The following is a 12,798-nucleotide window of genomic DNA, read 5'->3' as shown; positions in this document are numbered from 1 at the left end:
TGTTTTTATTTCTTTATAAAAACATATAATAATAATACTATAATATAAATATAATAATAATATATAAATATAGGTCTACAGTGACTTTTCATACATAAATCAAATATGAAGAGGTAATACAAAACAAATGTGTCAGAGTCATATGGCACTTTTGAATAATCAGTAAACGTTCCTCAACTTCACAACACAACAGCATTCAGCAAAGGAAACACTGTGGAAATTTCTCCCAGAGCCTCGTCCCCACTGTGTTCCACTGTGGACTGGGGGACGGAATGGTCAAATAGGTCATTGTGTGTCCTCAACTGCCTTGCTCAAGGTTACCCGGAACAACAGTACATTGTTATAATCCAAGAGAGATTACAACACATCCTCGTTTGTACGTGGCCAACACACCTTTAATCCTGACCATATAACAGTAAAGACACCCTCTACTGCTTCCCTGCAGCAGGACCCTGACAGGTCACTTGACGGGAGAGCCGCCGGTGTGAATCAGGTAAGAGTCGAGAATATCAAACTCCTGACAATCAATCATTCAATCAATCCTAACCGTGCCACAGGACTTGTTTGGCGGCCATCTTGGTGAGGGCCTTGGGCTTCAGCTGTTTCACAGTGTCCTTGATGTCCTCCTCGGTCTGTCTGAGGGAGGTCTTCAGCAGATAGGCCACCCTCCTGAAGCCTTCCTCCAGCCCCGTGCCGGTCACGGCTGAACACGGCTGGACAAACCAGTCCCTGCAGCCGCACACTCTCCTCAGGTCGAACCTGTGGGTGATCTCAGCCAGGCCGGCCGCCCCGGGGAGGTCCTGCTTGTTGGCTAGCACCACCAGGGGCACCCTCCTCAGGCTGGGGTTCCTCAGGACCTGGGGGGGTGGTGGATGATATGATGATAGCATGTTAGCATGTTAGGATCAAGCATGTCTTTGAGAACCGTGAACTATGAACTTTGAACTTTGAGAACACTCTAGGAGGACGACAATAGAAGTTGAGGGGAAACCCCTCCCCCCGTTGCATTTCTTCATGGCATTCCACTTCCCTTGACAAGGACCAAAAATATGTGTATATCGTGATTCCTACCTGATGGAGCTCCTTGCGAGCCTCATCCAGGCGCCTCCGGTCCCAGCTGTCAATCACGAACACCAGGCCGTCCGTGCCCGTATAGTGGTGGCCCCAGTGGGGCCGCATCCTCCTCTGGCCCCCCACGTCCCACACGGTGAGCCCCGGGCCCCTCTTCTGCGTCTCCAGCATCTCCACGTTGAAGCCCACTGTGGGCACAGTGACCACAGACTCGTTGTACTTCAGCTTGTAGAGCAGGGTGGACTTACCCGCCCCGTCCAAGCCCAGCATCAGAACCGTCTGGGCCTCTCGAGGGGCTTTGGACCCTTGTCCACCCATTTTGAACTCTGAACACAAGTCACAGGGTCCGTACTTGTCTGTCTGAAGAGGTCTCGCTTGTCTGTCTGTTGTCCGAACAGATCTAGATTGGGTCCTGTTGTCTGTCTGAAGAGGTATTGCTTGTCTCTCTGTTGTCTGAACAGATCTAGATTGGGTCCTGTTGTCTGTCTGAAGAGGTCTTGCTTGTCTCTCTGTTGTCTGAACAGATCTAGATTGGGTCCTGTTGTCTCTCTGTTATCTGAACAGATCTAGATTGAGGTCTTGCTTGTCTCTCTGTTATCTGAACAGATCTAGATTGGGTCCTGTCGTCTGTCTGAAGAGGTCTTGCTTGTCTCTCTGTTATCTGAACAGATCTAGATTGGTTTTTTTGTTGGATAAGCTTCCTGCAGCTACAGTTGTGTCTGTCTCTCTGTAGAATTAGCTCTTGCAGCATGCTAATGAGGATGGTTTAAGTACAGAGGAGGCAGACAGACCCCTCCCTCACGGTTGTAGTAGATTCCCCGAGTCATGACGCTGCTTTCAGTAAAGCTTTTTATATTCCTCCTCTGACGGTGCAGGTTAGAGGAGCTCAGAGTCTCGGGTTACTATGGTGCCGCCGAATTGGAGTCAGGTCACACCTGCCTCAGACCATCACATTTCCCAGGAACTCCTTATTTGGGCATGGAGGGATTGTGTTCTTTAGGACAGTCTCCCAGCAATGTTGTCAGCAGACTAGTTTTAGTACAAGGCCTCATGGTTACTCATCCGGGCCTGTGTGGTTTACGTCATAGATTTATTCAAAACATAGTCAACACACCGCCTAAAGAAAACCATGGAGTGAAGTTTGGTGAAGGTTTAGATTCTAGCAACCGATGAGATTATGAGAAACATTTTCACATTCTCATAAACTTGCTCATAGTCCCCAATAAACGTGTTTCCCATGTATATTGTATATATGTACAAACATTTGTTTAATCACTAGTATAACACAGTTATAGATACACTCTAGTGTATATTGTAGAGAACAATCACTTGTGTAGATAGTGCAGTTCAAACTTCATACCACGACACAAGAGTGAATGAAAACTATGGAGTCATTTTCATAGGATTAGTATAACACTGAATAACCTCTTAAGCCGGACGGGCCCATCATTAGGCCCAAATTTGGCTTTAATTTGATGATTGATTACTTTATCTCCTTGTCATGTGAAGTATGTTATTCTGAACTATGATCTGAGCATATCCACACAATGGCATCCTGCTTTTGCCTCTGATCACCATGTTTCTAATGTTATAAGCAGTTTAGTTTGGGTCAAATAGGGCATTCTGCTGAAGAGGATGGTAATGGCACTTGCTTCTACAGTAGGTACCAAGGAATCTCAATTACTGTAATGTACCCTGGTCAACCAGCAGGTGGCATGAGCAGACCATCAACCAGGGTGCTGGTGTCTGGGGATATCCTCACAGAACCATCCAGCACTTCAACTGGTTTTTAGTCTTGCAATCCAAAACCCATCCTTTACACCAGTTTCTCCGCCCTAAAGCATATACAATAAGACGTCACAACAGTTAGTCATTTATCCTTTTATTGTTGTTATCTGTATGATTTATTTATTTTTTACCTTAAAATTCACAGATTATCTTTCTTTTTACAGTTTCTTAACTCAAACCAAAAAAAAAAACACAAACGGCACATCAACATACATTATTCGGGTAGAATGTAAAACCAATAAATGCACATAAAAACATACTTATCTGGTAAACACTTTTTGTGTGTGAATCAACCAAGGAGTTGGTGCATTGCTTTATTCACCATCTTGATAGGTGTTGAGGGGGGTGACGACACGGGGAAACAGTATGTACATTCATGTTTACAACTCCTAGTCTCTCTCAGAGACAGTCTGTGTCAGATGGTGTTCTACATGTGAGTTATGATATCTACATGGGATGTGCATGGTAATGTTCAATAACGTTACGTTAGAAACCGAGAGGTTCGTTTTGGCGACAAATTCATGAGAGGAAACCAATCGTTTTTTGTTTTTTTTAAATAAAAATAAGGCAACAAGTACATATTTCATTCAAAGGCTTCTTTTTATGTCTCGAGTGACAGTTTACAGAGAGAGAAATTTACCGGGTAACAGTACAACATGTCAGGCGGTGGTGTGATGTCACCTGCCAGTGGATGTTCGACCCCGGTCTAGGTCCTAGCTGGCCTAGGTCCTGATCTAGGTCCAGAGGCGTGTGCCCGTGGAATCAAAGGCAGACAAAACCCAACTTCAGAAAGACTATCGGCTTCCTAAGATTAAAATAGAGATCTGATTTGTATTCAAATAGCACGATGGCCACCTCTCCTGAGAATATTATTGTGTATTAAGAGACTTTGAAGTTTTATGAAGAACAGTATAGTCTAACAGGACCCAATGTATAACAAGACAGTGCAATTGCGTACCAATCAGTCCTAGATCAGGTTGCCTAGGGATGTGGTGTGTTAGTTGAAACTAAACTTTATGTGACGTTTAGTGTTCATGATACTATGGGATGGTCCCAGACTCAGGCTGTGGACAGCCGTTGATCATCTCATTAGTATTTTTGCAGTATTATATTAGTAAATATACTGTAAAACATACTGTAGCTAGCCTAGCTTCTGTTCTTAGTGCAGTCATCTGGGGACAAAACCAACGGCCGGTCAAAAATCAACATGTCAAAAGATAAGTGTGAGATAGTTAAGCATGAAGCACAGGCACGCCTGCACACGCGCACACACACACACACACAGGCACTTGTGCATACACACACACACACACACACTACACACACACACACAGATGCACAGGCACTTGTGTGTACCTGTGCACACGTACACAGGTACACACGCACGCACACACCCACACACACACACACACACACACGTAATAGGCAAGTAAGTATTTAGGGGCTGTGTACTGTGTACCAAATTCAATGTGATGCACCTGTGCATACAATACCACCAGACAGCTACAGATACAGGTGCCCAATGAGCCAATAGGACAGCTGAATATATACGGGTGCTCAGACGCATTATGGGCCAATCAGGTGGACAAATGGCTGATCAATGTTGATGGAGAAATTGTGAAATCAGTGCATCTCTGTCAACTGCAATGGATTGTGGTTTATATCAGGATTAGTTGATTTGGATCAAAATGAAGCAAGCACACTCATGCCTGGAGGTAACTGCTTAAAAACACCTCAAACAGAACTGATGGGTGAAGGGATGAAATGAGTGAGAGTGAGCTGTAGTATGTGTATGTGTGTGTCACACCCACATAGGGCTTTTTAGTGTTTGTATCACGGTGGCGAATGCCTAGATTCTGTAAATATCTCCGATATAAACAGTTCTCGCTCCAAAAACGGTGAGCTTGGGCTTTTTTTTCTTGTTCTCTTAGACCTATGCATATACATACATATATTCATATACAATATAGATTCTCTCGCTTCGGCTGCTCAAGGGGCTACTTCTCCGTGGCCTTGCCCCCGCCACCGCCGCCGCCGCCTTTAAACTTCACCACCATGACGGTGATGTTGTCGGGGCAACCGCGGTAGAAGGACTGGAGGACGATGCTCTTGGCGCCGAAGTGCGGTTCGTCGAGTCGCTCTTTGATGAAGCGGACGGCCTCCTCGTTGCTGAAGGCGTCCCACAGACCGTCCGAAGCCAGGATCATGAACTCGGGCTGCAGCTTGTCCAGGTCAAAGGTCATGATGTCAGGGTCAGGGATGACCACGTTGAGGTTCTTCAGGGGGTAGTCGCCCAGGGAACGGGACATGGCCAGGATGCCCTGAACACGCCACGAACCGTTAAAACTGATGAAGCCACCTGGAGGGAGAGAGGGGGGGAGAGGGGGGAGGGGGCGGGAGGGAGGGAGGGAGGGAGGGAGGCAGGGAGAGAAAGAGTAGAGAGAGGGAGAGAGAGAGAGGGAGTAGAGAAAGGGAGAGAGAGAGAGAGGGAGAGGCATTAGAGAGAGAGAAAGAGAGGATGGAAAGAAAGAATGAGGAACAGGAGTGTGGGAGGTAGGGCAGAGAGGGTGAGGAGAGGGGGGGACAACAAAGGAAAAAAGGAGAAAAAAAAGAGGGGGGGGAGGAGAAACAGATGTCTTTTTAAGTAAAGCTGCCGAATACAAAGATGAAAGACATGATTGAGTTCTTCAGCCCATGAGGAGATCTATTCATCTTGATCAACTATGAGGCCATTCACATGGAAGAGAAAAACACTGGAAGGATCAGCGGCCCAAATGTGTTGTCATTGGTCCAATATCCTTTTAATGAGAGAACGGTTTGTATTGGATACAAGGTCAGTTTACATACTGAGTGAGTGACTGAGTGAGAGTGTGTGTGTGTTCTCTGCAGTTGCCAGAACAGAGAGCCAGATTACCAGAGAATATCAAAGGAGTCGGACAGACTCGGAAAACAGGAAGGTTGACACTTTTCTTGTCTTACTCCACATTCCGGTCACAATGTCATAAACGCAACATCTGGACAACCACTTGTGCCCTGAGACCATGACTGAGTGAACCCCGTTGCCATGAGCAGACATCAGCCGTTATGACATCTGCTATGACATCTGCCATGACATCTTTTTTTTTTAAATATATGTTTTAGGGCATTTCTGCTTTATTGGGATAGAGACAGTAGGGATTGACAGGAAGGATGGGTGAGAGAGAGGAGGGATGACATGCAGGATATGTCGATGGCCGGAATCGAACCAGGGACCTTGCGATGATATGGTATGCGCCTTAGTGTGCTACGCCACTGAACGCCACTCCGCTATGTCATCTGCTATCTGCTATGTCATCTGCTATCTGCTATGTCATCTGCTATCCGCTATGTCATCTGCTATGTCATCTGCTATGTCATGACTACGGCGACGTTATGTAGGCCTTGATGATTAAGAGGACTAGCGCAATTTGTTTTTCTTTCTGTTTTGTACCGGAGACAGTGTGTTAGCCAGTGTGTTAGACAGTGTTAACTACCGACAACGCTGGCCAGGGGGCAATGCTGAGCCGCGACCCGCCACAGACATCACCGGGGGAGGCGGCGGCACTCCAAGTGACGATGTGTGACAGATTTGGCTCAGTCCCAGCGAATCAGTCCACGGCGGTGGAAAGTAGAGGATCCTATGCGGGCGTCTGTAATTACATCACACAACATGGGGCTCTGGGTATCTCACGTGACACTCTGACTTTCTCGCCTAGTGCATTCCATCACTGTGTGTCTGTGTGTGTGTGTGTGTGTGTGTGTGTGCGTGCGTGCGTGTGTGTGTGTGTCTATGTGCGCGTGTGTGTGTGTGTCTGTGTGCATTCCATCAGTCGCCCACTCGTCCTCTTGATCTCCTCTGCATTAAGATACGGTATCGTTCATCAAAAATTCCAAAGATGACAATCTAGAGATTGAGCTCACGGAGCTGTAGTGATGTCTGTAGTGATGTCTGTCGTCAATCTAGGTCGCATTTTAAGTGAATGAAGTCACTCTCTCTCTCTTTCTAACTGCCACTCTCTCTCTTTCTAACTGCCAAAGTGTCCCGGAACCTTCAACACCTACAGTTGACACTTTGAACGGCTAAAAAATTAAGCATCGTCATTAACGCATTTTCGGTGAATGAAGTCACACCCCCCCCCCCCGCGCTCTGGAATGTTGACGAGCTGTGTCATCAGGTTGCTCACCAGCCTTCTTGATCCTCTTGCGCTCTTTGAGCTGGTAGGGCTTGTGGTCATGTGACAGGGCCACGGCGTTTCCGTCTTTGTCACAGAGGACGCCACGGGAGTCCCCGACGTTGGCCACCGTCAGCTCCTTATCCGACAGCAGGGCCACCAGACACGTGGTGCCTAGGAGGAGGAGGAGGAGAGGAGAGGAGAGAAGGAGGAGGAGAAGGGGAGGGGAGGAGAGGAGAGAGGAGAAGGGGAGGAGAGGAGAGAGGGAGGTGGAGAAGGGGAGGGGAGGAGGAGAAGGGGAGGGGAGGAGAGGAGAAGGGGAGGAGAGGAGAGAGGGAGGTGGAGAGGGGGAGAGGGGGAGAGGGGGAGGAGAGGGGAGGGGAGCAGAGGAGAGAGGGAGGAGGAGAGGAGAGAGGGAGGAGGGGAGGAGAGAGAGAGGAGGAGAAGGGGAGGGGAGGAGGAGAAGGGAAGGGGAGGAGAGGAGAGGGGAGGAAAGAGAGGGAGAAAGCACCCAAGTAAGTCTTAAAAGCAGATTGAAATGTTGACCTTCAAACCATGTCAACAAGTCATGGTTAAAACACTAAAACACATGAGAACAGCCAGCACACACACACACATGCACCCACCAACCGACTGACCTACCTACACACACACACGCACGTATACACACACACACACATGCACACACACACACACACACGCACACACACACACACACTTACACATTCACCTACCCACACACACACACACTCACACACACACACACACAGACACACACACACACACACACACACCTGTCCTTTCTAAAAATGTCATCTCAGCACATCCTGCACACAACAAAGCTCAATATAGCATCTGCTTCAACAAACGAACCCTCTTTTTTCTGTGTCCTCACACGGAAAACACAAACACTCAGACCTGCTCTTCAGCCCAACCTAAACATCGGTCGTCCAGAGCAAAGCATGACCCCTTTGAAAACAGCACTTCAATAACTCCTCCCCTTCTTTGTTTAGTTTCCCAGAGTCCTGGGCTGAGATTCTGAGGCCCCATTGTGTCAGAGGTCAAAGGTCAAAGGCCCTGGAGAGAGAACAGGCCAATCTGTCTGGCCATCTGTCCACCACACAAACAGGACGGGAGCGGGGGTGGGGGGTGGGGGTGGAAGTGGGGGGTACAGTAGGGGAGGGGAGGGGAGGCTGGCTGGCTGGGACACTCCTAGAAGAAGAGAGGGTTCTACATGGAACCAAAGATGGTCCTCAATGCTGGCAGTACTCTCGTCCTCTCTTTTGTATTCTAGGTTCAAATTGTATTTGAAATCGTTTCAAATACTTGGCTTGATTGACTTTTCCTGGCACAATGGAAGCAATGGGATAGTCTCAAAACTGCAAACCCCACCCATCTGGGTACTCCAGGCAGACTCAAGCAATCGATCCAAGTATTTGAAAGTATTTGGTACAGGTATTTGAAAGTATTTGGTACAGGTCTGGTTCACTCAGTCTCCTGCTTTCCAATGGTTGCAGTGCCATCGCCTCCCCGTGAAAAGGACTCTACAGAATGTTTTAATATGACTATATTTAATATATTAATCTATTTAATTCTACAGTAGAGCCCATTCCCACACAGAGGGTTCAACATGGAACCAAAAAGGGTTCTCTTACAGGGGCCAGCCAAATAACTCTTGTTGGTTCTAGGTAGAACCTTTCTGGGCTAAGAACCTTTCTGGAGAGGCTGGAGGAAACGGAAGGGTGGTCCACAAAATCTACTTTTAGGGGCGCTTAATGGCGTAGCACACTAATGCTCATACCACATAATCGCAACGTTCCTGGTTCGATTCCGACCCTCGACCTATCTTTCATGTCATCCCTCCTCTCTCTCTCCCATCTTTCCTGTCAATCTCTACTGTCTCTATCCCAATAAAAGCAGAAATGCCCTAAAACATATTTAAAAATAAAATAAAAACTACTATTACTAAAACTTCTACTTTTAGCACCTTTGAATGTTGATGTAAACAAGTGTGAACTCGGTGTGAGGGATGGCGTTGAACTTGTGTACATCAACATTCAAAGGTCATAAAAGTTGTGGTGTTATCACACGGCAGGAATTGGGTTAAACTTTCCATCTCAGGGCTTTTTAGCTAAATTAAAACATGTCCAACTGCCTCGCAATGTGTTTTTCCATCCTCTTAAATCATTTAGGAGGTTTCATTTGGCGCCTAAAGCCGAGAGAGAAAATAATGGAGAGAGAGAGAGAGAGAGCAGCAAAGGAGGGGGTGGAGAGAGGGAAGAGCGGAGGAGTGGGGGTGGAGAGAGAGAGAGAGAGAGAGAGAGAGAGAGAGAGAGGGGGGAAGAAGGAGAAGGAGGGGAGAATGGAGGAGAAAAATGTGATGAGTTCTCAGCAGGACAGAGATTTTATTATTCCCAGCTATAGCTTTGGGTTAGAGAGATACATCCAAAAACAAATGGAGGAAACAGAGGAGGAGAGGGAAGGATGGGGAGAGGGGGAAGGAGAAGAGAGGATGATAGACAGAATGGATGAACTACAGGGAAAGATGCAGAAGAGACAGGTGTCTCAGTCATAAGTGGGGAATAAACATCACTGTTAGCATCATCACATTGGTGTGTGTGTGTGTGTGTGTGTGTGCGTGTGTGTGTGTGTGTGTGTGTCTAATCTTCTTGCTCATGTCTACAGCTCTGCACCGTGTCGTCCAGCTAATTCTCTATCTCTGGTTCCCGTGGTGATAGCGATAATGTATGCGTGTGTGTGCGTGCGTGTGTGTGTGTGTGTGTGTGTGTGTGTGTTAGCGTGTGATAGCGATAATGTGTGTGTGTGTGTGTGTGTGTGTGCGTGCGTGTGTGTGTGTTAGCGTGTGATAGCGATAATGGGCTGCAGTGCCCTGCTAGTGCACCCTTCCCCAATTAGCCTAGCCTAGCCGCGCGCACGTCCCCCATCTCCAATTAACTCCACGTCCCAGCACACACACATATCCATCGCTAATTAGCTTAGCTTTGCCCTACACACGTCCACAACTCCAATTAGCCTATAGCATCCCAGCTCTAGCTCACTTCTCCAATTGGCCTGTAGCATCCCTGTGCTAGTTCACTTCTCCAATTAGCCTAGCGTCCTAGCGTCACATACTCCTCTCAAACAGCCTGCCTACGAATGTGCGAATCCAGAAAAATATTGAATCTAAAGATACCTAGGAGCAGGGTTGGTAGGCTAGGTTTGGACTGGATATACCTACTGTAGGAGCAGGGTTGGTAGGCTTGGTTTGGATTTGGACATATAGGCCTCAACCTGCATGCTTCCGCCAACTCCAAGTCATTCATCATTCACATAATATAATAATAATAATAATAATAATAATAATAATAATAATAATAATAATAATAATAATAATAATAATAATAATCTGCTTCCAGCTTGCACTCATTGACCTACGACCACAAGGTCAGGAACAGTAAGATTGAGAGCGTGTGTGTGTGTGTGTGTGTGTGTGTGTGTGTGTGTGTGTGTGTGTGTGTGTGTGTGTTTGTGTCCTAAATGACTAAGCAGGCTAAGTAAAGGTTAAATGAATTACACACTGTATTAAAGGACTTTTGAGCTCAAGGTAATTCTGTCAGAGCTTGCTCAGCCTCAGTCTTTCTGTTCAGTACTGTTGTTCTCTGACAAACAATGAAGGGATGGAAGGGAGAGGGGAGAGGAGAAGGGATAAATCTGATACGAGGTTATGTCCTGGGGACTGGGAGCTGAATTGAGATAACATCTCTATCTGTCCCTTTCTCTCGCTCTCTCTCATCTAACTCCCCCCCTCTTCCCTCTTTCCTTTCCTCAAAGAAGATAATGACTAGTGTTCTCTATACTCACTGTACCATGATCATTCTATACACACACATCATCTCTCTCCCTCACACTCCCTCTCTCCCTCACTCTCATTTTCTCTCCCTAGCCCCCCTCCATCTTTAGGGTGGGGGGGGGATTTGCTCTCTCTCTTCCATCCCTAGCCCCCACCAGACTGCTTACCTATTACATTCTAGAAGCTCACTCACTCTCTCCCACTTGCTCTCTCCCTCCCCCGCACCCTCTCTCCCTCTCCCTTCTCCCCCCCCCCCCCCACCCTGATTATATCAGAAGCTTAGAGAGCTCTGCTCGTCAAACGATCCAGCCCGTGAATCTGATACGAGGACAACAATCCAAAACAACCAGATCCCCCTGAGACCCAGACCAGCGAGGTAGTCAGTCAGGCAGAACCCTCCCGGCCCGATCAGAACATCACAGACTCAAACGCTTCGAAAACAGTACAAAAGAAGGACAACTTTCCCTTTTGTTTTTACATAACACAGCTTTTCACGGTACGATTATCTGTGGGGCTCAATCTGAAATCCTTCCCACCGTCGTGCCGAAAACAAAGGATGAATGAAATAGGGGAGGTTGATGAAGAGAGGTGGGTGGAGTTGTGGGGTGGGGTGTGTGTGTGGGGGGGGGGGTACAGCAAGGGAGGGGTCCACACCCCAGGGAGTCTGGGGCTTGACGGGTCATGTTCCTTTGGAAAGATGAGAGAAGGAGGGAGGGAGGGAGGGAATGGCGGAGGGATGGAGGGAAGTGGACCAGACTGGACCGGATCAGTAGATCAACCATCTTTCCACCGGAGAGCTGAGAGGTTGACGCCCGCCCCCCCCCCATCGTAGACGGAGCGAGTTCTGCTTTCTCGTGTTCAATACCTTTCCCAATCATAGCACCACCTGACCCTCCTATAGAATCCCACTGACAAGGCTCAGTCGCTCACTCTGAATGGCTCTTTTCATACAGCTCCACACACACTCTCTCATGTGAGTCACAAGTCAAGTCTCACATGCATGCACGCACACACACACACACACACACACACACACACACAAACACACAGCCAATGCCATGCATACAGCACCCATTGTGTTCCATGCACTCCTATAACATACTCTCCCCTCTCATCTATCCTCCCCTCCCTCCCTCCCCCGGGGTGATTTGCTCCCTCTCTTCCATCCCTCTAGTGTCTATCCCTCTTCCATCCCCCACCAGACTGCCAACCAATAACATTATCTTTCTCTCTCTCTCTCTCATTTTCTCTCTCTCTCTCTAGCCTCCTTCTCTCTTTAGGGTGGGGGGATTTGCTCCCCCTCTCCCATCTCTCTCCCTGCCAGACTGCTTACCTACTGCATTTCTTTAAGCCTCCCCCCTCTCTCTCCCTCCCTCCCTCCCTCCCTCCCTCTCTAGATCATTAAGGTAGAGCCAGAGACATTCCCATCACTGCATTCCTGAGATCGCCGCGGAGACGGTGCGTGAAGACAGTCTTTACTATAGTCAGCTTTTCATGAATATTTTAGATCTCAATTTTCTCTTCTCTACATTGTGAATAAACCACGAATATGTCACACTCTCTGGATCTTCAGGTCTCTCCCGCTCACTCTGTCCCTGTCTCTCTCCTGTCTCTCTACCCCCTCTCTCTTCCCCCCCCCCCCCTCTCTCCCTCATCAGAGGAGATAATCACTACATGCCTGATAAAGACAGACCTGTGTTTAAACAGCTGAATATGCTAGGCTCCCTGACACCCATCATTAAAACAACAGCATATAACTAACCCAGACGCAGATCTACTGTCTGAGCGGCAATGTAAAGGGAGACCCAATCATCAAGACTGTTCAGGCATGTACAGAAATCCATAAAGTTAGTGCATCCTAGATCCGTCTAACGAAGGCGCCGATTTCTCTACGTTGTC

At 47.6% G+C, this 12,798-nt stretch overlaps 2 protein-coding genes across 2 annotated transcripts in view; both read right to left on the bottom strand.

Annotated features, from left to right (window-relative positions):
* Positions 1-542: 542 nt before the first annotated feature.
* Positions 543-1,389, bottom strand: LOC310812188 (ADP-ribosylation factor-like protein 14; the record flags this gene model as incomplete). Its single annotated transcript, XM_083680606.1, has 2 exons — positions 543-857; positions 1,072-1,389. The coding sequence occupies 2 exons, from the start codon at positions 1,387-1,389 to the stop codon at positions 543-545; spliced, it is 633 nt and encodes a 210-aa protein (XP_083536732.1).
* Positions 1,390-2,943: 1,554 nt separating this feature from the next.
* Positions 2,944-12,798, bottom strand: part of ppm1lb (protein phosphatase, Mg2+/Mn2+ dependent, 1Lb) — a 32,250-nt gene continuing 22,395 nt past the window's right edge. Inside the window, exons 3-4 of the mRNA XM_083680741.1 lie at positions 7,062-7,223; positions 2,944-5,218 (exon numbers count right to left, since the gene is read on the bottom strand). Of these exons, the coding sequence (XP_083536867.1) occupies positions 4,857-5,218; positions 7,062-7,223 (524 nt within the window). The 3' untranslated portion in view covers positions 2,944-4,856. The remainder of the gene's footprint in view (positions 5,219-7,061; positions 7,224-12,798) is intronic.

The sequence above is a fragment of the Argentina silus genome, assembly GCF_951799395.1.
Source record: "Argentina silus genome assembly, chromosome: 11".
NCBI classification, from domain to species: domain Eukaryota; kingdom Metazoa; phylum Chordata; class Actinopteri; order Argentiniformes; family Argentinidae; genus Argentina; species Argentina silus.
The sequence above is the reverse complement of the archived record's forward strand: the minus strand, read 5'-3'. Positions and strand labels throughout refer to the sequence as shown.